This window comes from Polyodon spathula, chromosome 23 (genome assembly GCF_017654505.1).
Source record: "Polyodon spathula isolate WHYD16114869_AA chromosome 23, ASM1765450v1, whole genome shotgun sequence".
In the NCBI taxonomy this organism is placed as follows: Eukaryota; Metazoa; Chordata; class Actinopteri; order Acipenseriformes; family Polyodontidae; genus Polyodon; species Polyodon spathula.
The window spans coordinates 6340823-6367428 of record NC_054556.1 but is presented as its reverse complement, the minus strand read 5'-3'; the positions used below and the strand labels follow the sequence as shown (position 1 = coordinate 6367428).

General features: G+C 35.8%; 1 protein-coding gene across 4 annotated transcripts in view; it reads right to left on the bottom strand.

Moving 5' to 3' along the window:
• Positions 1-878: 878 nt before the first annotated feature.
• Positions 879-26606, bottom strand: part of LOC121297732 (ataxin-7-like) — a 29031-nt gene continuing 3303 nt past the window's right edge. The window contains exons 3-13 of one of the 4 annotated variants that reach the window (XM_041224189.1): positions 20213-20416; positions 19985-20053; positions 14344-14448; positions 9136-9391; positions 8574-8836; positions 8305-8387; positions 7584-7843; positions 7290-7488; positions 7017-7138; positions 5882-6881; positions 880-4643 (exon numbers count right to left, since the gene is read on the bottom strand). In XM_041224189.1, coding sequence (XP_041080123.1) covers positions 4626-4643; positions 5882-6881; positions 7017-7138; positions 7290-7488; positions 7584-7843; positions 8305-8387; positions 8574-8836; positions 9136-9391; positions 14344-14448; positions 19985-20053; positions 20213-20416 — 2579 coding nt within the window. In that variant the 3' untranslated portion in view covers positions 880-4625. Of the gene's footprint in view, positions 4644-5881; positions 6882-7016; positions 7139-7289; positions 7489-7583; positions 7844-8304; positions 8388-8573; positions 8837-9135; positions 9392-11393; positions 11630-14343; positions 14449-19984; positions 20054-20212; positions 20417-26606 lie in introns of those variants that run through there. The other 3 variants (XM_041224191.1, XM_041224190.1, XM_041224192.1) reach the window with 3 other exon arrangements.

Genomic DNA, 26606 nt, shown 5'->3' with positions numbered 1-26606 from the left:
AATTTTGGAAACTAAAATAAAAACAAATTTGTTAAATGAATAAGCAGAAGGGAGATAATTGTTGCTATTAAAAGCTAGGACTCTTGCTGCCTTTAAATCAAGACTAAAAAACAGATGTTTTACAAACTAGCCTTCTTACCAGTTTTTTTTATAATACAATAGAACTGCTTTTTTTGTTGCCTGTTCTAATTTCAAATTTGATTGATGTTCCTACTGTTTTTATATAAACTGGCTTTCTGTTAACAAATTTAGTAGTTAACTGTCCTATTACAATGGATTGATTTTTTAACTTTGAGTAAAGCGCCTTGGGGTCTATGTAATAAGGGGTTTTAGAAAATGTGAATAAATAAATAAATAAAAAAAATGTTCAGGGACCAGATGTGAAACAAAATTGTTCAAAGACCAGTTCAGATTTGAGTATGTTGCAAGAGATTGCAGGAACATGTACAACACACTTAACAGGGTTTTGGAAAACATATAGCTATGGCTAAAATGAAGATTATCAAGGAAACATTTTTTATTAGCTAGTGGAATTTCTGATTTAGCATATTCACAGGGATTATGAGTGTGATAAACATACGTATCATTCTGCTGTGTAGTCAAGATTTTTTTTATTTCTATTTCAGCAGCACCTATACCCTTTCCTTAAATTAACCTGTTACTTTTAAATGAAGTACTCTCTAGTTGTTCTTTTGAAGCTATTTCAAGTAGATTAACCCTATCCATGTGTTTCTTGATAGAAGAAATGTTTCCTTTTTTTTATATACAAGAAGCCAAGGCCCGTTTTACGTATAAATAACAGTATAAATTATTTTTATTTACAGAAACCTGTTACAAAACAAATAGACTATACAATTTTTTTTTTTTTTAAATATTGAAAGTAAATATCTATCCTATGACATTTGTTCACGAATTGTATAGCAGCCAACATAAAAGTCCAGCTGATCAAATGCATCTGATTATGTATACAAAAATCAACTATTCACACTATATACAGGAGTTTGCTTTTAGAACCATTCTCAAAAAGCAAGCTGCTTTCAGGCTTTTATTCACATTAAATATGTGTAGTGCTTACTTAAACCAGATCTTAGTAATATAGTAATGTTATCTGGAATCATTGGCAGGCTCGTTAAAGATCACCTAAATTAAGAGTAAACCAAGATATAATTTATATGCCTTTTGCTTAACAAATGTTATTTGAAGATCAAAAGTCTTGAACTTAAACATACCAGGAGCGGCATTTCATATTCCGACAAAAAATCAGGGGAGAAACTGGTTTTTAGCCTTCAATAGCATAAAAATTGGTGAAGAAGGGAAACACTCAATCTAAGAAATAAGCAATTAGAACTCAAGAAGTTTATCAAATATGAAAATAAATTACAACAAACATACCAGTAATTAGGACCTATAGTCAGGTGGAAAAAGCAAGCTCCTAAACACTTTGAAACATTCAAGTCTTGTAAAAAAAAATAGCTGTCCTTAAAACAGTCATAGTGTGAAACTATTGTCAGGCACTTTCTTTTTTTTTTTTCCATTTTCTAAAAGCTGCAAACAAAAGTTTTCAGTAAAAAGCAGTGTTTCAAATTAAGGAGTTTGGCAATAATGATGCAAGCAGCTACATTGTGTTTTAAAGTGTTTTTTTTTTTCCTTTTTATTTTAAGAGAAATAAAAAAAAAAAATCACCCTACTCCCAGACCTTACAAAGGAAAAGTGCTGCCAATTTTCTTTCTTTTTTCCCCTCCCCAATGTCCAACAAACTTTAAAGAATAAATATAGTAAAGAAGGGCTGCTATTTCGCATAAAATGGCTGGACAAAAATAATCACTGACAGCACATGAACAAAATCTTTTATATAAGCCACCTGTCAATTGACAGGGGAATTATATTCCTGGTCATATGTATTCAATCTTTTCCAACTAGGAAGCAAAAACGAGAGATTGTAAGATCTTCCAGTATTATATTAATATTCTTCATTAAAGATACAGGTATTTTGTATAGTTGCCATTGTCAAATCTTGTACTTCTAAATGACAACACTTGACCTTTCAAAAGGACCATCACATTAAAAGATGTCCATCTATTTATATTATAGGCATATTGCATTATTGGCTTGGCAGTGAAACACTTAATATAATAAAACCCCTTGATCTTGCTATTTAATTTACTAAATAAATAAATATCAGATGATCTCAATTGTACCAAAATTGGTTATAAGAAAGAATGCCTGTGCAAAAATACATATTTAAATATGTACAATTAACAAAATATGTATTCTGAAAATGGGATACTTCAATATTTTTATAATCCATACAAGAAAAGCCAAAAACCAACTCTGCTTTATAGCTTCGTTCACTTAGTGACATTTAGGGTTAAGAAAACTGCAGGAGTTACAATCAACAGCCACCTTGTATAATCACCTCAATTGCTCGTTTCCAATTGAACATAATTGTTTATAAAAAGCCTTTTAATGTCATTTGTTAACTATGAAAACCTGTCAGTTATTAGGTGTGAAGGTGCACTACTCCAAACCCTTACTGTTTTCATATTAAAACAATCCTGTTTGAATCCAAGTTAATACTACTAAGCTAATAAAGGAAATGGCTCTGTATTTTTGCTTTGAGGCAACTGATGTGCAGGGTATTCACATTGTGGAGTGTAGCCTATTAACAAGACATACTGTTAGTAGGTTCTGGTCTCGTGGGAAGCGCTATTGCATAAGTAGTGCACTTGCTGTGCACAAACAGTGGCACATTCTGTTTGACAGATACATACTTGGGCTCACAGTATAGAAGGTTCTTTATAATGGGTAATACAAGGGAAAAGGCAGATTGAGAAAGTGCAAATCATTAAAGGGATCAGATAATTTATTTGGATACCCTTTCGAATTCTCTGCTATGTATGTATGTGACTGGAGAAAAAGCATAATAGTGAGAAACTATGGCCCCTGAGCGAAGAACTATAATTACCAACAGTGCTATAATTGTCCCCTGCAGGTAACTACAGTTCTTCAAGGGGCCTTCAGTTTCCTACTATGAGCCAAGGTCTGCAGTCCATACTTACTTTATGAATCAGTCAAGAAAGTAATGTTTTCAAGCCCATAGTGCAGAGCTATTGATGTTTTTTTGGCATAGAACTGTCCGTCTGACTTTCTCCCTGCAGCTTACAAGTCTCGGGAGTCAGCGGAGTTTGTGAACGTCGTATTTATTTACATCGTCAAGTGGGATTTCTTTGAATTTTAGGAAGTCTGAAAATACTGAAACGTAAGTTTTTATGACGCTTTTAGTGTTTACAGCATCTTTGTTTTGGAATTAATTTTCTGTTGTCCGCCATTTTGCTTTGTTGTTTGAAGAGAGGAAAGACATTCAGCGTGATGACAGAATTTATTGGGAGTTTGTAAATAAGCAGCGTCACAGGGGCAATAATTATCTATTTTTTGTCATGTGATGAGATTTAACCAATCACATGCCAGAATTTAAGATTAGATGTGTGCAGATCCATCACCCTAACAACCCACTCAATATTATAAATGTGTTATTTGTGTGGTTGGCTCTAGAGTTTATATATTATATATCATTTCTAATCATAGTCAATAAAAATAAAATTCATGCGCTATTAGGTCTGGGTCTTTTTGTTAAGGTTACATTTGTTTTTCCCCCTCACTGGAATGAAGAAGAGTGTTATTAACCAGTATTTTATTCTACAATATGCAGTACCAAATGTGGGGGCATACAGTATATAATGGTCTGGTGCCTGAAATGTTCTACCTTAAACCTACTGTGATCATTAAATATTTAAAGTTCCATGATTTGCATGTGTTTACTTCAAAATAATAATAATAAAAAACAAAAACCGACAATCTAACCCTAATGATGTATTGTTTATTTTTGGCAGTTTCAGCTTTAAATATTAACTGACCAGCTGCAGTATTTTTTAGAAAAATAAATGTTAGAAATGTTCCCTTTTTTTTGAGAGACAAAACCATTAAGATCCTGTAATTTACTGTTAGCCGTCTGTATAAATGCGATATAAAATAGTTTAACTCCTGGCAGTTTCTTATCCCTAACTACTTACTTACAGGCTAGGTTTTCTGTTTTAATCCCACTAGTTTTGCAGGGCTTGACCTACTGAACACACACTGTGTGCTTAAAGGACGACAGAAAAGGCATCCAAACTACAAGGAGCAGATTGGTAGAATTCAAAAGAGCTTTGAATAGTAACACGCAAATCACCCCCACATGCAACTCCTGCTCCAGGGCATATCTTCTAGGTATAACCCAGAGTTCCTTTTTTGCTAAGCCCTTCTCTGTACCTTACATTTAGAGTAAGGTTACTTAATACACTCTCCATTGAAGGAAAACCTCACAAATGGGCAGTCAGCAGTCCTTTCCACCAATAACACTGATTAGAGCAACAGCATGACACATTTTCATCCAGTGTTGTCTTGATTGTGGCATTGTTACAAACATGGCTTCAGGGAATTCCTTGACATAACTATCTGTCCAGTCGATCTCCACCCCTGAGGAACATGGGAAGCTGAGATAAAGGCCTCTTGCAGTTCAGAGTACCAGACAGATCTATTTCTGCTGGAGGATGTCCAGTTCTTTTTTGCAAGTACAGCAGCAGTCGTCAGGGACGTGCCTTTGGCTGGCAAAGAAAAGAAAAAGTATATCGTAATTAGGGGATATATGGAGGCGGTCTGTCTACATATTTATAAACCACTTATCCAGTTATGATGAAACATGAAAGAGACATTCTTTTATTTAATTAATTAATTAATTTATTTTTTAGGTCGGTACCAATTATTTTTATTCTTTTCTCCCAATTGGATTTGTCCAATTATTTTTAGGCTACCACTCAGGAGGGCGAAGAAGAAAACACGCTGTCCTCCGAAGCATGTACCATCGGCCGACTGCTTTTTTTTTTCACACTACAGACTCACCATGCAGCCACCCAAGAGCTACAGCGTTGGAGGACAAGGCAGCTCTAGGGCAGCTTACAGGCAAGCCCGCAGGCACCCTCTAGACTACAGGGGTCACTGGTGCATGGTGAGCCGAGGACACCCTGGCTGACCTAAACCCTCCCTCCATCTGGGCGACGCTCGGCCAACTGTGCACCACCCTCTGGGAGCTCCCGTCCACTGTCGGCTGTGAATAGCCTGGACTTGAACTGGCGACATCCAGGCTATAGGGCGCATCCTGCACTCCATGAGGAGCGTTTTTGGATGCGCCACTCGGGAACCCCGAAGAGGACATTCTTCATTAATTTAAGAGTATTAGAATTTATAATACAATAAAAGTACTTATACACCCAACAGTCTGGCCCAGATACGGCCACTGTGTCAACACTACAACTACAATACAAATGTATAAACTCAAATGTGTCTGACATTATACATGGACAGATAGATGGATAGCTAGATATATAGATATTTGCTCAAAGCATATATTGTTAAAAAAAATGGAACTGATTAAAATGGGAATTGGAAGTTGATTTTAAAAAGGAATTGACCCCAACGCTGCATGCCAGTAAATTAAAATGTGCTTAAATAAAACCTTTAATTTGGATTGTAAAAGTAAATCTGACACAGTATACCTTTACCCAGACAGTCAGTCATTCACAACAAATACCACTTTCTACTATCTAACTACTTAGAAAAGACATGTTAGTCCAGACAGGCCACTACATTTATATACATAACCCATGCCAATGAACTACTGGATCACCATGACTTACATCCAGTTCGGTAATGTAAAAATTACACATACGTGCATACTTAATGAACGTTAAGATAAAAAATGAATGTGACAAGCAGTAAATCTCGACCATAGGTGAGGACTACCAAACATTTTAGATGCCACTAAGCAAAACATATCCTACTGTACCTGTTGTAAAAGTGAATTGTTCTGAAGTCCTTGCGTCCCTGGGATTGTGCGGGCATGTTTCGTGTGAACATTGTTCACAGTAGGCGATTTGGCCACCTTGTTGGGTCTGCTGCTGTTGCCGCTGTTAACACTGCTGGAAGCAGGAGTGCCTTTCCGCTTCTTCCTTTCCAGTCTTTCCATGGGAGCGTGCGAGTGAGAGTAGCCACCGTGCGAGTTCATGGTCTGCTCGATGGACTGGTGAACAAAAGGTCCGAGTGAAAGGGTGGAGTCGCTGCTGTTCATCACCACGCTCATGCGCTTTATTGATTCCGCGGGGCTCCCTGTCGGAGGGCCCCTCCCTGATTGGTCGTGTTTGAGGCTGAGAGAGTTTGTTCGGTTGGTGGTGCAGTTGAGACCGATGTGAGATGAAGAGGTCACTGGTGAGTGATACAAGCTCCCCGCACTGGCAGAGTTCAACGCACAGTTTCTCTTAAAGGACAACAACGACTCGGCTGAATGAGAAGATGAATGAGCCAGAAGCGGGGATCTGTTTTTCCTCCTCTTTCCCGAGCTGTTACTACTGCTGCTGCTGTTGGTGTTGTTGTTGGTGTTGTTGTTGTTACAGTTAGTGACTGTTGCAGAAGGTTCCTTGGATCTGAAATACTTGCTGCTGGGTTTGGATTTCTGAGGCTTGTTGGATATCAGGGAAGGTACAGCTGAATGTCCTGAAGGCATTTGGGGCGAAGAAGACACTTGCCTTGACTGCATATTATATGCAGCCTGGTCTATAGAGCCCATAGAAGAAATGTGGGCATTTAAAGTAGTCCCATAAGATGGAATTGATTTGTTGTCAAGAGACTGTGTGTAGGATGGTGAACCAAGAATTTGTGGGGATGTCGCTGAGGTCGGGCACAAGAATCCTGTGGAGTTTACACTGTAGTGCGATGCAGGCAATGAGTTTGTGCTTGTCCGGTGTGGAGCTGGTGTAGAACCTGTGTTCTCAGATGCTGGAGGAATTTTTCTGAAAAACAAAGGCATTGCAGTATATTAAAAGCTATTCTTTTTGCATTCATTCATTCACTTGCATACAAAAAAATTGAAGCTGGTTAAACTTTAAAAAGTGTATAATGACAAACACAAAGTATTTCAAACTCACTTCCACATCTGAGAGTTAACATGCTTATCCACCATTGAGTTAAGTGCACATCGAATGTGATCCCACCGCCTGTCAAACATGTAGCAGCCTCTTCCCACTTGTCGGCTTCCAAAGGTGCAAAACTAAAATAAACAAACAGGACAATCAAGCTTGGAAGAAGAGTCTTATCTTTTTTGTTTCAGACCTAAATATAAACCATGTGTGCTTATGTCTTAAATTATGCATGAAAAGACACTTATTTTTATTAAAGTTTCCAGTGATTTGTGAACTTACAGCTGCTGGCTGAGGATGGTAACCTGAATAGTGGCAGTCCAGTCTTTCTGTGGCCTCTTCCTTCTCATCGTTCTCCCCCTCATCACTGGATAACCGGGACGCTGCCTCAGCTGGTGCTGCAGAGTGGTGGGGAGATTCGTGAACCAATGGAGAGTCACTGGAGACATTCCCACTATGTGGAGTTGAGTAGCTTGTAGGCCTGAGGAAAAAAATAAAAATAATAAAATGCATTAGCTTTAGATAAATACATGCTGAAATCAACTCCCAATGCTTTGCTTAGAATCTTGAACTCACCTTGGAAGACTAGGATTGTAAGGTTTGGGTTTGCTGGGTATTAAAGGCTTTGACTCTAAAGTGTTATTTCCATGAGAGTTTTGGTGTATTTCCTGGGTAGTTCTTGACGGGGAGGGATGTGGTTCCCTGAGGGTTTGCTGAGGGTACTCGGCATTCCGATGCAGTTCTTTATCCCTGGTTTTACTCTTGTGCTCAGCTAATAAAATGTCAAAACGTTTTCTTCTACCCAATACAGCTCTCCGGTGGCTTAAGGAATGTGTCTGAAATTAAAAAATAAAAGTTCAAATCAAAATCAGCTATAATAAAATATGTTGGCAATAAAAAAACAAAAACAACATCTCAATGTCCTGTCAAAGTGCATTGAATCACTGCATAACCTTGTACGATAGACACATCAGTTTGCAATGCAAGATCAGAAAAGGTGTTAAACCAACAATTGATTACTTTACAGTGACAGCCAACTTGCGATCTACCTTTACTATGCACGGTGTTCTTAAAATACAGGGTCCTAGATTGAAAGTCAAAAACATAAGTGTCCTGTAACCTTTTTTGGGGCCCACAGCTGGATTGAAAAATGTAATTTTTGGGCTGCTCTAAATTACAGTTTGATGCTCGTGTACAGCGTTTGTACTTGAAACCAAGCAGTGAGTTTGAGAGATTTGTTATATTACAAATCTTTAACTCACTCAAAAGTATGTCCTTTCAGCTTTTAAGTACCAACCTTGCATGTTAAAGATCTTGTGCAGGGCTTCCTGGTTTCCATATCCACAACCCCACAGTGGATATCAGCATTAAATTCACGCTCTGTAAGCAATCAAAAAAAGTATTAAAACCAGAAAGCTAAAGAGGCATACAACACATTTCATACACTGTGAAGGTTTGATCATCATCACAGTAATGACAATACAATCTACATTGATTTGGCTACTGGCAGGCTACACTGTAAATATGTCTTCAGTAATTTTATGGAAGTTTATAGAAAGGTCTCACCTGACAGTCTTTTGTGCAACTGCTTCTTATTACTGGCATAATTATCATCTTGTTTCTTGTCTGGAGTTGAGAGAAGACTTTTCCCATTAGGAATCTGTCCAGGAGACAGCAGGGGTGGCTTTGGTATTGAGGGACAGTTAAGCCCTGGCTTTATTGAAGAACTCACAGTGGTAGAAGATGTGGGGCCAGCAATTGTTTTTAGTGATGTACCATCTACCTTTAGGTTAGGATGCATCTTTTCCACTTTAACAAACGGTGGCATACTAATAAGAAAAGAAATAAGATGAAGATTAGTTGGTGGAAAGACGGCACAGATTAAACCATATATTCTCTGGAATGCGCAGAATGTTTATCAAAATGCAATGTCTGAATTCTCAAAAAATTCTTAATCCCCAACATCCTGTTAAAACAACAAAAAACAAACTTCCAAACCACAGCAATGGCAAAACCTGTTATTATAAAAAAAAAAAATAATAATAATAATAATAATATTTGTTTCAATATAAACCAAGGAAGTGATCGAGTAAACATTTGATAAAAGCAACTTCATGTTAGCACTTACATTTTGTCATGTGGCACCTTGCTGTGTGGTAGATGCATTGGCCTGTTACTTCCACTGATGCTGTGCAGCTTTTCTTTGGGCGACTTTAAGATTTTGGAGTTAGAGGATGCACTGTTTCCACTTGACGAGCGACTACTGCTGCTGCTGCTGCCACTGCCACTGCCTTTGTTTTTTGACGGCAGTGTTGAGGGCAGAAAATACGCAGAAGATGGAGTTGGTGTAAGTGGAGGTTTGCTGGATGAGCTGTGTCTTCTTTCTGTTGACAAAAAGAAGAGGAAATTATGTCAATTTTTTTTTTTTTTAAACATGTCCTTCTCATCAAGTACAACCAAAACTGGAGCAGCACACATTATATACCATTAATACAAAACTTTTTATAATGGGTTCGACCTGGTGTGCAACAATGTAACTTCTAGCACCAGCCAATAAGGCACATCATCTTTACTTACAAAATCTGAAAACATAACACAGAATTAAATACATCTACTTTTATATATATATTCATTCACACACACCCACACAGTAATATAAAAAATTTTTATGTAATTATATAATATATATATATATATATATATTTTGGATTTTACAAATGTTATGTCGTTCTCATTAACAGCCAGTAAGTCAGAGTTAAAAATAAATAAATAAATAATTGTCTGTTAAGCTGAAACTATTTAATGTAATATCACTATACTACATAAAAAACAGAGAAACAATAACAGTAAAACAAAAAAAAGAAATGCAAAAATAATGGTAAAACTAATAAGATATCTAAAATGTTTGCATTATTTGATCAGTGGATGGTGCATATGTGCATTAATACAGTAGCAGTCCTAAAGTAGTCAGCATGGCTTTTTAGTAAAGACTTACATTTCTAATAAGTATGTATTTGCCAGGCCCTTCAAAATCATCTTAATGAAATCTGACTATCGCTTACAGGCAAAAATAATAAAGGTAAAAATAAAACTGTTTAACAAAACCATTTATTCACTATTGATATTTATCATCCATTTAATGTGGGGCATAAAAGGCAATCCAGTTAATTCCAACCTGATAATAGCATGATAACTGCAAATACAGGGTTTCGTATTTATTATGAAATCCACAATATTTACTTTGAAAATACAAGTTTAAAAATCTAGTAGTTTCAATTTTGAAATGACAGAAATATATACAATAAATACAAACCGTTCAAACTTTTGTATCACATGCCGTCATCTTCAATTTTACAATGCACTCAAATATAAGCCCAATTAATATTCTTTGACAATTTAGCCACCTGTACACTATCAAAAATTAAATGTTCTGTTTGAAAGAATTGTATAGCTTTGTTAAAAACACAACTGGCATTTATTTCTTTAAATGATACCAGCTGACAGAAAACATGCGAAGAGCAGATATTTTCAACACAGGCTTCTAAAAACTTTTCTTGTACATATGGGTCATTAAACTTGTGAACCATTTCCTTTCTGTGAATTTAAAGTCACCATTTGCTTTCATTCTGGTAAACAAACTGATCACTTGATTCTCTCTGTAGAACTCTGTAACTATATACACCTTTTTACAGATGAAAGCAGCGTATGCAAGACCAACTGAAACTAGTGAAAAGAAATGGTTGTGTAAACTTCAGTATAAAGCATCCCCACTTTACATATTACAAACTAAATCTAATCCAAGTTATTAGTATCATTTGGTTATGTGCACCTTTTTCAACAAAAAAGGCCAGTTTCGAAATGGTTCCTGTATCTGTGTCAATGTGTAGCACTCAAGAGGAAACTAAAACAGCTTGAAAGCATTTCCTGTGACAGTAAAACCACAGCTACCACAAATAAATACCAGCTATTTCGAAAACATAAGGTGCAAAACTTAATAAAATATACATAAGCAATTCAAGCATGCTGACAGGTAACTGCGTTTTGTTGTTTATTTTTAATATTGTGGGCGGCTATCTAATGCAAAGCTCAGCTTTTGTTTGGGTAGAGTTCACTGTAAACTCCACTTCGATCTGCTTTTGAATTTCTGCAAAAACACTCAAATGACATTTCAGAATGGCTTATGTGGGCCGATCGCAGCAGTTAATCCCTTATTTTGCGATTATCCACTTTGATCAGCCAGCTCCTCAAAAGGACAGCTAACAACAACATCCACTGCAAATCAGCAGCAACAGGAACACAGACAGTGTGAAACAACTGAAAGGGAAAGAAAAGCACAGCGCAACTGTCGTTTCGTGCCACGGTTAGTTAATGCACAACTCCACTAACCTTCTGCAAACTCCATGCAGTTCTGGGCTCCCTGCCAACTCCCCGTCTCAGAAAAACTGCAAAAGAGAACTCGCCTTGTGCCTTGGGCTCTGCGCAAAGGGAGGCCGCTCCACAAAACTTTCTCGCAGGTTCTCGTTTCACATGATGTGTTAGTACATACTTGCTATTGAGGTCCAGTATCATTAGATAACTCTGCCCACAAACTCCTAGCAGACTCCATGTTTGGTCTTATGCAACATTTGCTACTACTGAAAAGCACACTTGAGTCAAAGGTCCTGGCAGATGAACAGAAAAACAGGAGGAGTCTCACTTTATCTAATATGGTCATACCAGGTCCTGGTTTATGCAAATTATTCCTTCTATTTCACAGGCAACTTGCCAGAGTTTCAGTAGGCTGAACCACAAACAATTTATGGCGAGGGAGCCCTAATCAACAATGGCCTAATTGTTTCTGTAAATTAAAAAACTTATAAAACTTATTAAAATAACTTACAATTTATATTAGCGTTTGTAAATAAAACAGAAGCATTAAGGAGTCTTGATTCCCCCCACCCCCCCAGACCAGTTAATTAAAAATAAAAAAAAAAACAATGATAAATATGAACACATAATCTATACTCTTACAGAAGTACTTTACAGGCAAATTTTCCATAGGAAATCCCGAGTTGTAAAGTTATATTTTTTAAGTTCTTTAGGGAAACCAGGCAAGCCAGAAATCTGAAAATGATTAGGAGTTCTTAACTGCTTTTGGAAATCTGTGATAACCAGAATCAGGCCATTACATCCATCTGTAAGGTTTCTAGGTGTTTCTAACAAGAGAACAGTCACTTTGCTTAATTAGAACAAAACTAGAGAAAACTGGAAACAAAAGCAAAGCATCCCTTGTGCCACAAGAAAAGTACACTCACTCATACGGTTTATCTTTGTGACAATGTACAGTAATAGTAAATGCAGTTAATTTTAATTGAATTCATAGGAGCATTTTACCAAGAGGTATTTTCTATCAGACAATCAAGCATTAGTCTGCAGTACTTACAAAGGGAGAAAAAGTTATGATTACCACAGACTCGTGGACCCAATTTAACCAATCTTCCCATAGGCAAATGCTTTTTTTCACTTTAAATTGTTCTGTATGATTTTGGACCGAACAGCCGTTATGTTTAGTATAATTTTTTTTTTTTTTTGTATATTGGAACTACTGCACTAAAGTAAAGGACCATCGAAACACACTTCAAACAGGTAGCCCAGGCATCTCTTTAACAATTTAATAAGCTTTGAAATTGTTCTGAATTTGAATACATTACGTTTAGTAATACTTGACCATACAATTCACTACACAAGGCGGCAAACATTGTATTCATTACTTAATTGTGTGTTAAACTGGCATTTAAAAGTAGGACTTGGGCAACGTTTGGGAGGTTTATGTACATTAGTATGTAGAGGATAGTGGCACTGGATTCAAGTACTCGGAGATTGTAATGCTCAAGTACTCGAGCAATACATTTCTAAAAAATCCCACTCCTACTATCAAAGACTGCAACTTTTTAATCTCGTACGTAGACTTTTTAATATCAGTCACAGTGCTCTTTCCAATTCCAAAATCTTGTGCTATTTTATCCTTGGTAACTCCCTTTTCCAGAAGTGAAAGTATTTTCCACTTTTTTTCAATTGTAAGCGCAACTTGCTTTCCTTTCTTGCATTAGTTCTGTACAGGGTTTGACGTTGCTGAAGAGCTTGATCACATTCATCTTTTATTTACTTAAAAAAAAAAAAATCATAAAGAACCACATCAGTTTGGGCAAAGTTACTCTATTTATTTTTTAAATAACAAATCGAATAGATTCCAACAAACATTGTGAAGAGAACATTTAAACATAAACATTTCAATATATTCTTTGGTGTGTGTGTGTTTTTTTTTTTTTATTTTATAACTTTTTTAAAGAAACAAACACACACAAAAAAAAAACATATTTATATATCTATATGAATATATATATATATGTATAAATCTTTGTAATGTTAAAATGTTACAACAATTTAAGTCTTTGTAATGTTAAAATGTTACTTGTTTATGGTTTGCTTACAAATACTAACCATATTTATAAAAAAAAACAAACACATTTATAACAAAAAATGCTCCTTATGTTAAACTTATCACATTCTTTAAAGTAAATTTTATGAAACAGAAGTCCGTTAAAAAGAATTCCATTAGGTGTCACCACAGATCAAAAAATTTAGTAGGCTCCATCTAGTGGACACATTCAAAACTGCATAAAGTTGAACTAAAGTAGCCCCCTACCCAGCCTCTGACTGCTTTGTCCCTGATATTTTTGTCTTTTCCGAATGCATTTTTACATTGAACAACTGCCTATAAAAGATAACTGTTTTAAAATGAGCTCTACCATATTTGGGGATTCATAAAGCAATAACAATCAATTAAAAAAAAAAAGTAAAAAGTTTTTGGTAGAAATTAGATGTTTGTTGGTTGAATTTGTGACAGCATTTCCAAATAACTATATAGAAAACCATGCGGAATATCAAATACCATATAGTACAGTATGAACTACAACCTAGGTGGTGTACTAGATTTAGGACTCTAAACACCTGTACAATACGAATGACCATGCACCTCTCTCATTGGGCTTTAAAAATCTGCGACATTACAGTTTTTACTTGTTGATGCTTAAATTAATAGTTTTGAAAATATAAAATTAATAACAAGCATACATTTTTTAAAAAATCAATAAATAAAACCAATCACTGCTTGCTTATCAGAGCTAAGCTGGATTCTATAAACATGGTGGAGGTGTGATTACACGGTGGAGAGTCCGCGAGTTGTTGAAGATGTTGCTGTAACTATTTCCCCTACCTTACAAAATTCAAATTATGTTACGTGGGGGGTGGGCGACACTTCATATTCTTTCATCTGAATACAAAAATGTAAACTTACCATAGTGTGCTTGAAACGCCTGTGGTTTGACAACTTGATTACAATGGTTACACATCACCAAGTAAAAATCATCTTGTGCCGGGCAGTGACCGAATAAAGGCATGTCTGCATGTAAGAAAAAAAAACAACAGGATTTAAAAAAAAAGTTTTAAATAAGGACCACTGCTAATCAGGGTGAGTGACACCTTAAAAGAAAATCTGAAGACATTTTAATGGAAGGCGACTCAGTATGTCTAAGATGATCATACCATTCCAGATAAGCTAGACACACTTCCAATTACTATCTGGTACATATATAAAAAACTAATAATAAATTGTGTTTAATTTATGCAGCCCCTCATATGGAAATATACATTTTGACAGTCAGTTGGCTTAAAGAAGTCTATAAATTGCATGGTTGGGACATTTCATCTTCAAAAGTTACCTGTAATTATTTATTAGAGGACCTTTGATAATGCAGTGGTTTAGTCTACAGTAGGCCAGCATTTCAATGTTTTTGCAACCAAGAACCAGCTCATAACCTTCCTAAAACCTGGTGGACCACTTGCAAAAGACCACTGCAATATAAACCTTTTATCCAAGTGCAATTTGTGTATGTGCTTTGTTTTAGGGTCACCCCTCCTTACTCAGGAACGCGACCATCAGAATAGCTTCACTGTAATATAAAACTTCATTCATGCTAGAACAAATGTCTGGTAAAAGATGTACGATTCTTAACTCCAAATCAATTACTTTTCAAAGAAAGGCTACAAATACTGTACTTGCTATCAGAGAAATACTTTTGTATTAATATACTTTCCAACAGCAGCATTCAAGACCATGATCCTAAGCACCACAAGAAAAGGCTTTATTTTTGAGCTGTGTGAAGAATTCACCTTGCTGCTGAGATTTCAGTGGTTTCATCAGTGACAGTCTGGAGGTGTATATCTAACTATACTGTATAAAGATTATATATATATATATATATATATATATATATATATATATATATATATATATATATATATATATATATATATATAATTTGTACAGATTAACCTGTTCTGAGACTATTCAAATAATGTTGTGAAATTCCAAGAATGTACTTTTGACAATCATGGGGGAAGCACGGATGTAGCTCTGTCCCTCCTTTCCTGTATTTTTTTAAAATCTGTTTATTTTAACCGAGTTTCACTGTCACTTGCGTTATTTATTTTGGTTGTGAGATAAGCATTTATTAACACACGATTACAGGAGAGAAGAAAGTGTGTTTCTTTCACAGAAAGATGATTTTTCAATTTGTCCCTGGATATTAAATCATACCAAACCAGCACTGATGTAACGCACCTTTCCAAAATCTAGAAAAGTATAGCAAGATGGCGGTATGATCTTTCCAAAAACTTTCCATTTTGGATGCCAGAAGTCATAAACATGGCCATTGAAAAAAAACAAAAAAACAAAAAAAAATTGTATTTTGAAATTTTTAGTACACACACACACACACACATATATATATATATATTATATATATATATATATATATATATATATATATATATATATATATATATATATATATATATATATATATATATATATATATATATATATATATATACATACATACATACATACATACATACACACATACACACACACACATATACACATTACAAAAAGACTGCGTAAATAACAATGTGCATCAAACACTCATGTCAATCACGCAGCCTAACATAACACAACATGTTAATTATTCTGAATAATTTCTTCCCAAGATCCTTTGTAGATTTTTGTTAGAACTGCAGTTAAATGTAAGAGTTTGTAGGTTACATTATATTACACGTATGCAGGCCTATTTATTATTTCCTGCAGGTACCCGATAAAAAGGTACAAGAAACACAGATGATGAAGTGTTGTATGCAATAACAACAAGAGTTATCATCAAAATTGCATTTCCTACCCCGAGCCACCACCACAATACCAATTTTGCTCAACTGCTGAGGAGACCCACATGCATGTGATGGCATGCAGAGTCTGGATTGGAGATAAAAAGTGCGAGTCACATGTTAAAGCAGAACATCACAGATTTGAGATGGAGCTTTTGAATTCGAAATTCATTGCAATCTATTGTTTAACGTATCTTCATGCAGCACATTTCCTACACTGCAGCTTGGTTACAAGCTTGGTGCATCATTGAAAAGGGCAGACAATAATATATCGGTGATAATGTCAGTGGAGTGCTGATAACAGATTCTGATCGATGACCAGTGCACCCATAGTTATATCAATTCACTGAAAACAACAGTTCACTGGATTGCTTGTTAGCAACACAACAGGGCACCTGATAAGTGTAATTATAGAGTAGTACATATTCAAAGCTACCCAAGAAAATCAGACATAATTAACCTTTAATGGATTGTCCTACACCTGCACCCTCTGTACTACCGATAAGTTAAATAAGTCACCTGGAAAGCTGGTAAATTGCGAATGACAAACTGACCTTTTTTTAAAGTTTTTTTTCCTGTTTGGCACTTGCAAATTTTCTCACTCTTTGGTAGAAGCTGTGAATCATAGTGTGGTTGCCAGGACTGTGGAAGTGAGCCTTCATTGTCAGTTTGTCTGCATGTTTGAAAATGTAAATCAGGGAGTCTGATCAAGCCATCATCCTTAATACATGGGTCATCCAGTGGGTAATGTTAATCGTTATTTAAATAAAAACGTTGTACTTGTACACAGGGAATCAAGAAGTACTTCTACAAAAATATCAATCAGGCAAAAGAAAAATTGTATGCACACAGTTATAAGTATATTGCCAACGCCAGCTTTATCCTTTATATAGTACAAGGTTGATAACTACAGCAGTGTTGTGTCAATATTAGGTTCCAGAAACTCAAGGTTACATGTGTCATAACCCTACACTGCTTAGCTATATTATTATGGACTCCTGCTCTGTACTGCATTCCCCTCACCCCCAAAAAATAAAACATATACAGCATTTTGAAGGTGTCTAACACACACAAAAAAAAACACTTACTGAAAATGTTTAAGTAATTTTTTAAAATTTTAAGATCAGTAGGTATGCTACACTTAGCAAGGTCAAAAACTACACTGACCTGGCAGATTTGCCTTAAGATATCATGGACCTTAACAAACAAGCACACCTGTCCTTAATCTTAACAGTGACAGGCCAGCAAGGCTGGGCAGGTTGTAAACAAACTCCATTCCTCTGTAGAAGCAAAGAATGTGGATGCTGTCCTGGTTCTTAACAAACAAAATATAAGAAATGGACACCAAGACACAAAACTGTAAATATGTTGTTATTGTGGCCAAAGATGAACCATCTGTTACTCTGATTTACTTGTTCAGTGGTTTGTGTTTTTACCACACCTTGGCACCAATCAATACGAAAATAAGGCAAGACTTTGTTTATTCGGAAGTCATTTATGTACCAGCAATGCTTTTCACTAATTTAGTTTTGGAGAATGATGCAACGGTAAAAGAGAAGCACCGACCCAGCCTTAGAAAGCTGACAAAAGGTCATGCAGCATCACAAAGGAAAAAGTAGCACATGCATAAATAGGAAAGCAACAACTGAAAAAAAATAAATAAATAAAACTGTGGGTGTATTGGTTCAGGTTATCATTATCATCATTGTATGTGCTGTATTGACTTCGAAGACACAATGTTTAAGTTGATACCATTTATTGGACCAGCAGAGAAATTGTAAATGTCATCATCAGGTAAAACCTAAACAGTGTAGGTTATACTGAAATCCACTTTTACTTGAAGAAGGACCTAAAGTATGACCTTTTAAAAGCTTGAAAGTATTACATTTTAACTTCTGGTCCAATGGTCCAATAAAAGTTATCACCTTCAACTTCCCCTTCAACTTCAACTTCAACTTATAACACCCACCGATTGGGACTTTGTTTAATGACTCCAAAACAGCTATATGACTTTATTTCCAAATGCATTGCACACGTTTGTGTATTTAACTTTGAAAGTGATCCTAATAAAGGCTGACTGACTGATGGTCCTCTCTGTCATGACAGATGTGTTTATCTTTTTTTTTTTTTTTTTTTTTTTTTTTTTAAATGGCATATAGATGTGAATATAAACATGGTGATTTTAATTTCATTTGAACTTGAAAGTAAAAATGTTGGTTTGTGCCTGTGATCTCCAGCTACATGAATATCTGCTGTACTGGAGTGAAACCAATGGCAGCCCACAAGTATATAAAATGTTCAAGGGCAATACCCTCCACTCCACCAAAGGGTATTCCAGATTTCCAATTTACGGACCCTATTGCCCCCTGCTGGAACAGAGCAGCTACTGCTGGGGCTTATGCCAATGCAATCAGTACTCAAAATGTAATCTTTCTACATGCTTACTAGTTGCACAAAGTTAACATGCGTTTATAAAAACTGTACTTTAAATATTTTGAGCTGATTTTAATCAATATGATGGGTTGTACTAACCTACAAATGATTACTAAATGAATACCAAAGTGGACCGTATTCTCTGTCTAGAGTAATTTGATAAACCTACAAAATTATATTTTGATCTGTAACCTAGTGTAAATACAGATTTTTTTTTTTTTTTTTAAACCTGGAATTTTGTTTTTACTGGTTTCTCAGAACTGGCTGGGAACAAGAACTAGATAAATGGTTATTTATACTGCAACTGTTTGTTTAGTGCTGCCCAACCAAAAATGTTATTCGCAAGATGCAGGTTCCAAAATCATGCTGTGTTGCAAATACATGTGGGCAGTTAGTAAAAGACCTCAAATGAATACAATATTTAAATGTTGAGATTTAGGTTATGTTTAACATCAATGACACTGAATACAACTAACAGAAACTGAACTATAGCACCAACTCACAGGTCTGCTAGTAACAATTTAACAAGATAATAACTATCACCTAGGCTTTAGTTTTCTTAAATAATTTAAAACTTTTTTTTTTAAAGCAAAACACAAAATATTACAATAAAATCATATGCAGTCCATTTTTTTCCAACAACCTTTCTGAAAATCCCTATTATAATGAATAACACTTTACAATGTATTTGTCCTACCAAGTAAATGTAAAGTTGAACTCCTTACTTGCCATTATTTCTTGCTATGTCCTAGAAGACACTAAACCTGGCTATTATGTTCTGTACTTTACAAGACAGAAAACGAATTGCTTGAAATGCACGTATTGTGGGCACCCTCATTTTCTCTAATACGCATTTCACTGAAATTGGTGGGAAAGCTGTTGTATTATTGAGACTTTTCAAATGGTACTGTAGCGTAATTCTGAATATCACATTTTGGTGACAACAGTACCAGTCGCTAATGACAGACCCAGTTCTTCCTTACGTTTTAAATCGCTGGCACACTGCCACTCCCTCCGAGTAAACAGCAAACAATCTTTACCTGGGCAGCTATATTACAGCAACGCTTTACTTTCGCGAAGTTCGTTTACCGTTTTAAAAACTTTTAAAATCATATTCATAAAACTCACCCCCAACACTGACGACACGAACTGTTCAAGGGCCCCAACTAACAAGTCCACCAACTACACTTGCTTACACATAGAAAAAAAAACAGATTTCTGCCGGTGCATTAAGTGTGCCTACCACTAAAACAAAAACATTTCGTCACAGAAACTGCACTCACCTTCTCTACAAAGCCTCATCGCTTCTCGATTTTTCCCGCACTCTTTCAAACTTTCTTCCGATTCTGCACCTAAAGAAACAATCAGATGCACGAGTTAGATAAATAGTTACACTTGCTCCTGACACAACTAGTGTATTTCTTTCTTGTATTACAAAACTGAATGCAATCAAACCTCGGGATCTTCCGTTCCTGATAAGCGATAGGCAGGATTTCGCTAGGATCACTCACCGTCATTCCCGTGGAGTTTGGCAGCATCCACCCAATTGCTCCAGGGCTGTCCCAACACGATTTCTGGACTAGGCAGTGCTCTGCGCTCCCCTACAGTCGCCATTACCGTGGAGCCTTCTCCCTGCTGTTGCTGCTTTGGCTGCCTGGCCGCTTTGCGCTGCTCTGCCCTGACGTCATGATCGGCCCTTTCCGACATTCTTTCCGCTACAATGTAACAAAACAGTAGTCAATGTTTAAGGTGGGATGAAAGCATTTTTAGCGCATGCTACTGTAGTAGCACACCGCGTGTATTCAATCGATCAAAAATAACCATTAGAATGCCCCCTCAATATTCTCCGATAGCTGTATTTTTATTGTATCAATATAAGGTTACAATTTTAAGACGAAACGAAACTATACAATGTACGATATTCATAACGTATGAGGCAAGTTACAGGAATCCGGGCCATTTATGAGATTTAACGTCATATTTTTTAGCTTCAGTTCACCCAGAACTTGGACCTGAATGAAATACTTTTTTTTTTTTTTTTTTTTTTTGTTTTTTTTTAACATAAAACCACTCCAGCCAGCTTACATGTTAACAAACAAAAAGCAATAGCAATACTAATGAGTACTAAACATAGAAACCGATTAACACATTATCAATACATATTATTATTATTATTATTATTATTATTATTATTATTATTTATTATTTATTATTATTATTAATAATAATAATCCAGAGCAACTTTTCTGTTTGTTTGTTTGCTTTCTGTTATTGTCTGGGTCATTGTTCTTTGGTCATCATACTATGTTGCCCTACTTCCTTAAACCCGGCTGTTTTACAGTACGTCAGTTCAGATTCCCATCAGTTACAGCGTTTACGTCAGTACAGTGGTACAGGGATGAAAGCGTAACTGATCAAGGAATTTTTTACATTCTTACACCGATAATGAACTATGGTAAGAACGTGCTCCCAATGCTACAGTCTCTTTCTGCGACTGGAGACGCTCTTGTATACTTCGTACAATGAGTGTGATGGTTTGACTGTGCATGTACAATATCATTTCAAACTTTATTTATTCCATCAAAACATTCTAGAATACTGTATTTGACTTTTTCTTAAAAAAAAAAAAAAAAAAAAAAAAAAAAAAAAGAAGTAGTCGTGTGGTATAATGGAACGTAAAGGTCACTTTAGATACAATGAAGACATGAATAAAAATGGATTGGTGATATGACCTCAGTATGCACAGGTAAGCCACATTAGTTCAGAGGTCAATGCCAGATCATCTCTCATTTAGCATGCAGTCTACAGCACAACACATATGCAGTAACTGTGACATAGTCTCTAAGATTTATGGCTTTGACAGCCAGTCATGGTCAGTTTTTTTCTTACATGATGCCCACTACAAAATTTAAATTAAGGGATCAAAAAATGAAGCCGTGTATCAAGTATGAAGCCAATATCTCTAAGCCTTACGCCCTGGATCATGCGGAAACCACTACAGCAGACATCAAAGCGATGGGTACTGAAAATATAAAAGACACCATCAATGGCTTACCATGACCTCTAGATGAAATGGTGCCAGTGGTGGCAGATTTACTAAAACAAATAAGCTCCCCTCACAGGAATAACTCGTAAAGGCTTTCTGAACATAACCCATAGTGTATTTAAAACACACATTTCATTTTGTAATCTGTATACTATTGTACTGAGAATACTACTGTACTGGTATACTCATGAATTCTTTTCAAAATAAATAAATAAATAAATAAATCTGTAACTTCCAATATTTTATGGCTACTACTTCCTGTTAACCTTTATAAGTTTTGTATACCCAGTTCTGTTTTTCTTGCTATTAAATGAATTGTTCTCATCTGCATTCATCTTTTCAATGCATGGCATTGTTTTCAAGCATCTTTGCTTCCTGTCATTTGGGACCCTCTTAAAAACAATATCTACATTTTCCCCAATAATGACTAAAAGATCCATCTTCAAATCAAAATAAAACCGTAAATGTTCAGGTTATTTTAAAAAGTTGTACACTGCATTAGCGTACATCGCATACAAAAATAGCAATTGGCATTCGAATCTGGTGATCCAATTTTAAATAAAGAAATAAGAAACTGTTGGTCAGTGCTAAATCTGTATTAAAGAGCAAATAAATACCAGGGAGCAAAGAAATGGTTGAAAATACACAACATGTGGCCATATTTATCAAAGTCTTAACACAGAATTGTAATTTGCTCCAATTTTTAAGGAACTAAAACTGTCAATCTTACCAAACAGTTCTGGAGTAACAAACAACTCTTGAGGATACATGGACTGGTAAATGATTGAACCCACTGCACAGAGCGGCACAGTTTGTTTAAAATGTCTCAACGAAAAAGATACCAGCTGCATCAAAGATTGGAAATATTTCTGTTAAAGGTCACTCTGTCCAGTGCAAAATGGGGACATTTCACGTGTCTGCTGTTATTTTTACATATATGTATGTTTTTATTTTGTTTGATAATTCACTGATGGTGAAAACAGAATTTCTTTAAAAGGTGGCCTTAAAAAAGGAAATATTCTACAATTTAGCATTTACTGTTTTTCAGACAAGTATTTAAATAGATGAGTATTTGTTACATAATAACTTGAGAAAATGGTCACTTTTGAATGTGACAGCACATTGTTTTCAGAATATTTCAATAAATATGTTTAAAATCATGAAATACCTATTTTTCAACTGTGAAATACAGCCCTACCAACATCTGACATGAAAAAGTGCATTGCTCACTTCATGCCACTAGGTGAAAGCACTTGACTGCATTGGTTGCATAAGCACACTTCTTCCATACATACCTCAGCTTGTCTAAATATATACAAGGTGAGTGACTAATAAGTACTATAAGTAGTGCAGTTAATAAGCTGTATTATTCATTGTATTATCAAGTACTGAAGACAGGGAGGGGATATTTTGTGTCCTGCACCTGAGCATGATTATGAGAAATTAGTTACATTAAGTGGTAATGGGCAGTTCCTTTTGGATGGCATTTTAAATGTCATGGTCTTAGAGGCACCCCTCTACACACTTAAGGTAACAACTCTGCAAAGACGACCCATCAAAAAAGTGTGTCTTTTTTGGCTCGTGTTGACATGATCATTAACCTAAAATAAATGTTTTAGTTTGGCTGTAAGGCCTCTGCAGCATGCACTCGAAATGTCACTGAAGAAATAAAAAAAATTTAAAAAGCGACGAGATCTTCCATCAAGTTGCACATCAAACACTTCTATGAAGAGACTGGCAGTGGCACAGGCCCTTGTGAAGCAGTTTCACTTTCCCTATTTCCATTCAGATTCGCCCCCAGGGAGCAGAATGGAGAGCGTGTTGTACTGCACAGAGATTATGGAATCACCATTGTGCTACAAAGGACCCTCCACAAGACGACGGTCTCCATTCATCAAACCACGAACAGATGGCTTTATCCACTAAAACTGCACCTTGTGTAATACAGCCTACTGAATACACGGATACATTGAAAACAATTCCACCAACTGAAAATGCACGCTTTCTAAAGCAGTTCAGCAGACAATACAGTGAAATCAAAACCAGTACACTTTGGGTATAATACTTTACAGAACAATTATATGCGTGGTAGTGCACTGTTCTTGCAGTGGGGCTTTTTAGAGGAAATACACGCAGCCCCAGCTCAATTGAATCATCCTTATTATTTAGGTCGCAAGATAGGGATTACAGTATGCTTTTATAGGTTAAAACAAATTATTACTTTATTTTAAGGTTTCAAAGACCCAGATGAGCAATAATCTTGGGCTGCACAACGTTACTGTAAGAAATCAGGGCCTGTGAACCCCCTCCCCCCCCTTACAGTGCAAGTCTAAAAAAAATCTGCTTCCAACAATACTATGTACACTTTAAAACTGAAGATTAAGCAACTTTAAGACACAGCTGACACTTACAAAAAAATTCAAGGTGTAGCATCTGAAATCCTATTTTCTAAACAAGGTTCTTTGTTTGGACAGGAACAATCTGAACATGACTTGTACAGTAGCATATAGCAGTTTGCTTTGCACAAATTCCTTTACTTTAAATCATAAGTATTTTTTATTTTTTTTTGCAATTTTTTCCTTACATCGACTGTGACCTTAAAAAGGTGGTCAAAGTCACATATGTAACCTCGTCTAAGGTCTTGTTGATACATTCTTTGAATACATTAGTGTCAGTGAAATCCTTCTACGTACATACAGACAGTACAGACTTCCTAATGGACAAATGAGAAAAATACTTCAGCCTACTGAATTAACAACATAACACCAGTGCCAATGTTTAAAGTATACAGTAGTATATATTTCATAGAAGACAAAGCCTAGATGTATAGACAACAATCAGCATTTGTTGACAGCGTAAAACTTTTTTTTCTCTTTCTCCATATGTACAATATATTTGCAGTTTTAAAATACAATTTGGATTCAGTTATTGTAACAGATGCACCACAGATATTCATATTCTATCAGTTTAGCTAGCTTCTACAGACTGGTGTACCCAGACTAAATACAGTAGAACTTGTATCTGGTTTAATTGGTTCCAGGGGTCCATCTCAGAAGGAGTCATACTACATTGTAGCTGCAATATATACTTATTAATTTATTTTAAATTTCAGTTTCAATTTGGAATGTCCAATTATTTTTTATCCTCTCTGCAGCGATTCCCCATACACCTCAGGAGAACTGAAGGTTCAGTGGGCATCCTCCTATCCCATATTCAAACCAGCTTACTCTTTTACACCCAGGAACTCGAGAGCGGAGGTCAGCGGGCTACTGGCCACTGGAGGGCAAAGGTCATCCCTGCAGGTGTCTGCTCTGAGCTCACTAGGAGCCTGGCCAGCAGGGTTCGCTGTTGCTCAATGAGGAGAAGCAGTCCCTGGCGGTTTTGCCTCTCTCAACCACGGGCGCTCCAGAGCTAATACGAGGCTTCCTTCAGAATCACCAGCAAAGACTGGTGACTGCACAGCCAGGACACAAACCTGCACTGTATGACTCCCCCTCCACACCACACAGCTGTGCTTTTACCAGGTGAGCCACTCAGGGGACCCTTTGCAGCTGTTTTAGTAACGCAAATTAACAATGTCAGGAACACCAGTGTGTCTAAAACACCAAAGTACTGTAATGCATGTACACTGTACAAAGAAAATCGGTGAAAATGATTGCAAAACAAAGCACTTTAACATTTGGCAAGACAGACACACCAACAAGAAAGCAAGCACATAAACTCATTTTTGTTGGTGAAAAAGCTTTTAATGGTAAAGTAATTATATTAATCCCTTGCTTTCTTTTACTTAACATGGTTAAACTGGGCAATTATGTGAAGTGACAGCATGTAATAAGTAAAACTGAATTCTCAACTGCGCCAACTTTAAACCCAAAATAAAATGTGAATTGATCAGTTTCCATCAGTGCCATTCAGTTGGTAGCAGCATGTGTCAATGACATATTTACTGAGGTCCATCAGTTAAGAGGGTATCATATCTTACAGGATGGGGTTCAGCTGTACTTTACAAAAATCCAAAATGCATCCAATCATACACTCTTTGTGAAGTCCCAGTTAAGTACTGTTGAAATATCATGCACTGCGTTTAAGGTTATATGAACATCAGATATGCGCACACACACACACACACACATATATATATATATATATATATATATAATATATATATATATATATATATATATATATATAATATATATATATATATATATATATATATATATATATATATATAATATATATATATATATATATATATATATATATATATATATATATATATATATATATATACACACACACACACACACACACACACCCCACTCCCACCATTCCCAGTTAAATCTGTCTGCTACTGTAGGGCTGGAGAAAGTGACATTTTAATTAAGAAAATCTTAAACCATGTTTTATTTCCCATGAATTGCAACTTTATCTCTGGTTAGTGCAACAGTTCTTACTCTCACAGTTTCTTTTTTTTCTCTCTCTGACATACCACTGCTGTCTCCCACTATAGAAGAGAGACAGAATTCAAGTCATTTGCTCTTGGACTTCTTTATGGAAAACCAAAGTACTAGGTTATATACAGGAAGACAGAGGAATAAAATATATTTGACAATAATATTTTTACTGATAATTTCAGTATTGATGACAACAAATGATTGACAATCTTATGATAATTGGTTATTGTTCCAAAACTACTGTTACAACAGTATTGGTCTGTTGATTTTGGTCATTGTGAACTGTGAATAAGTCTAAACCTGGGACGACTACAGGAGCCTTAAAAAGGCTGTGATCTGTGGGCCATTGTCAAATGTGATAAAGAAGTCCCATTAGCCCTATCAGTTTGGTTTTATAGATGA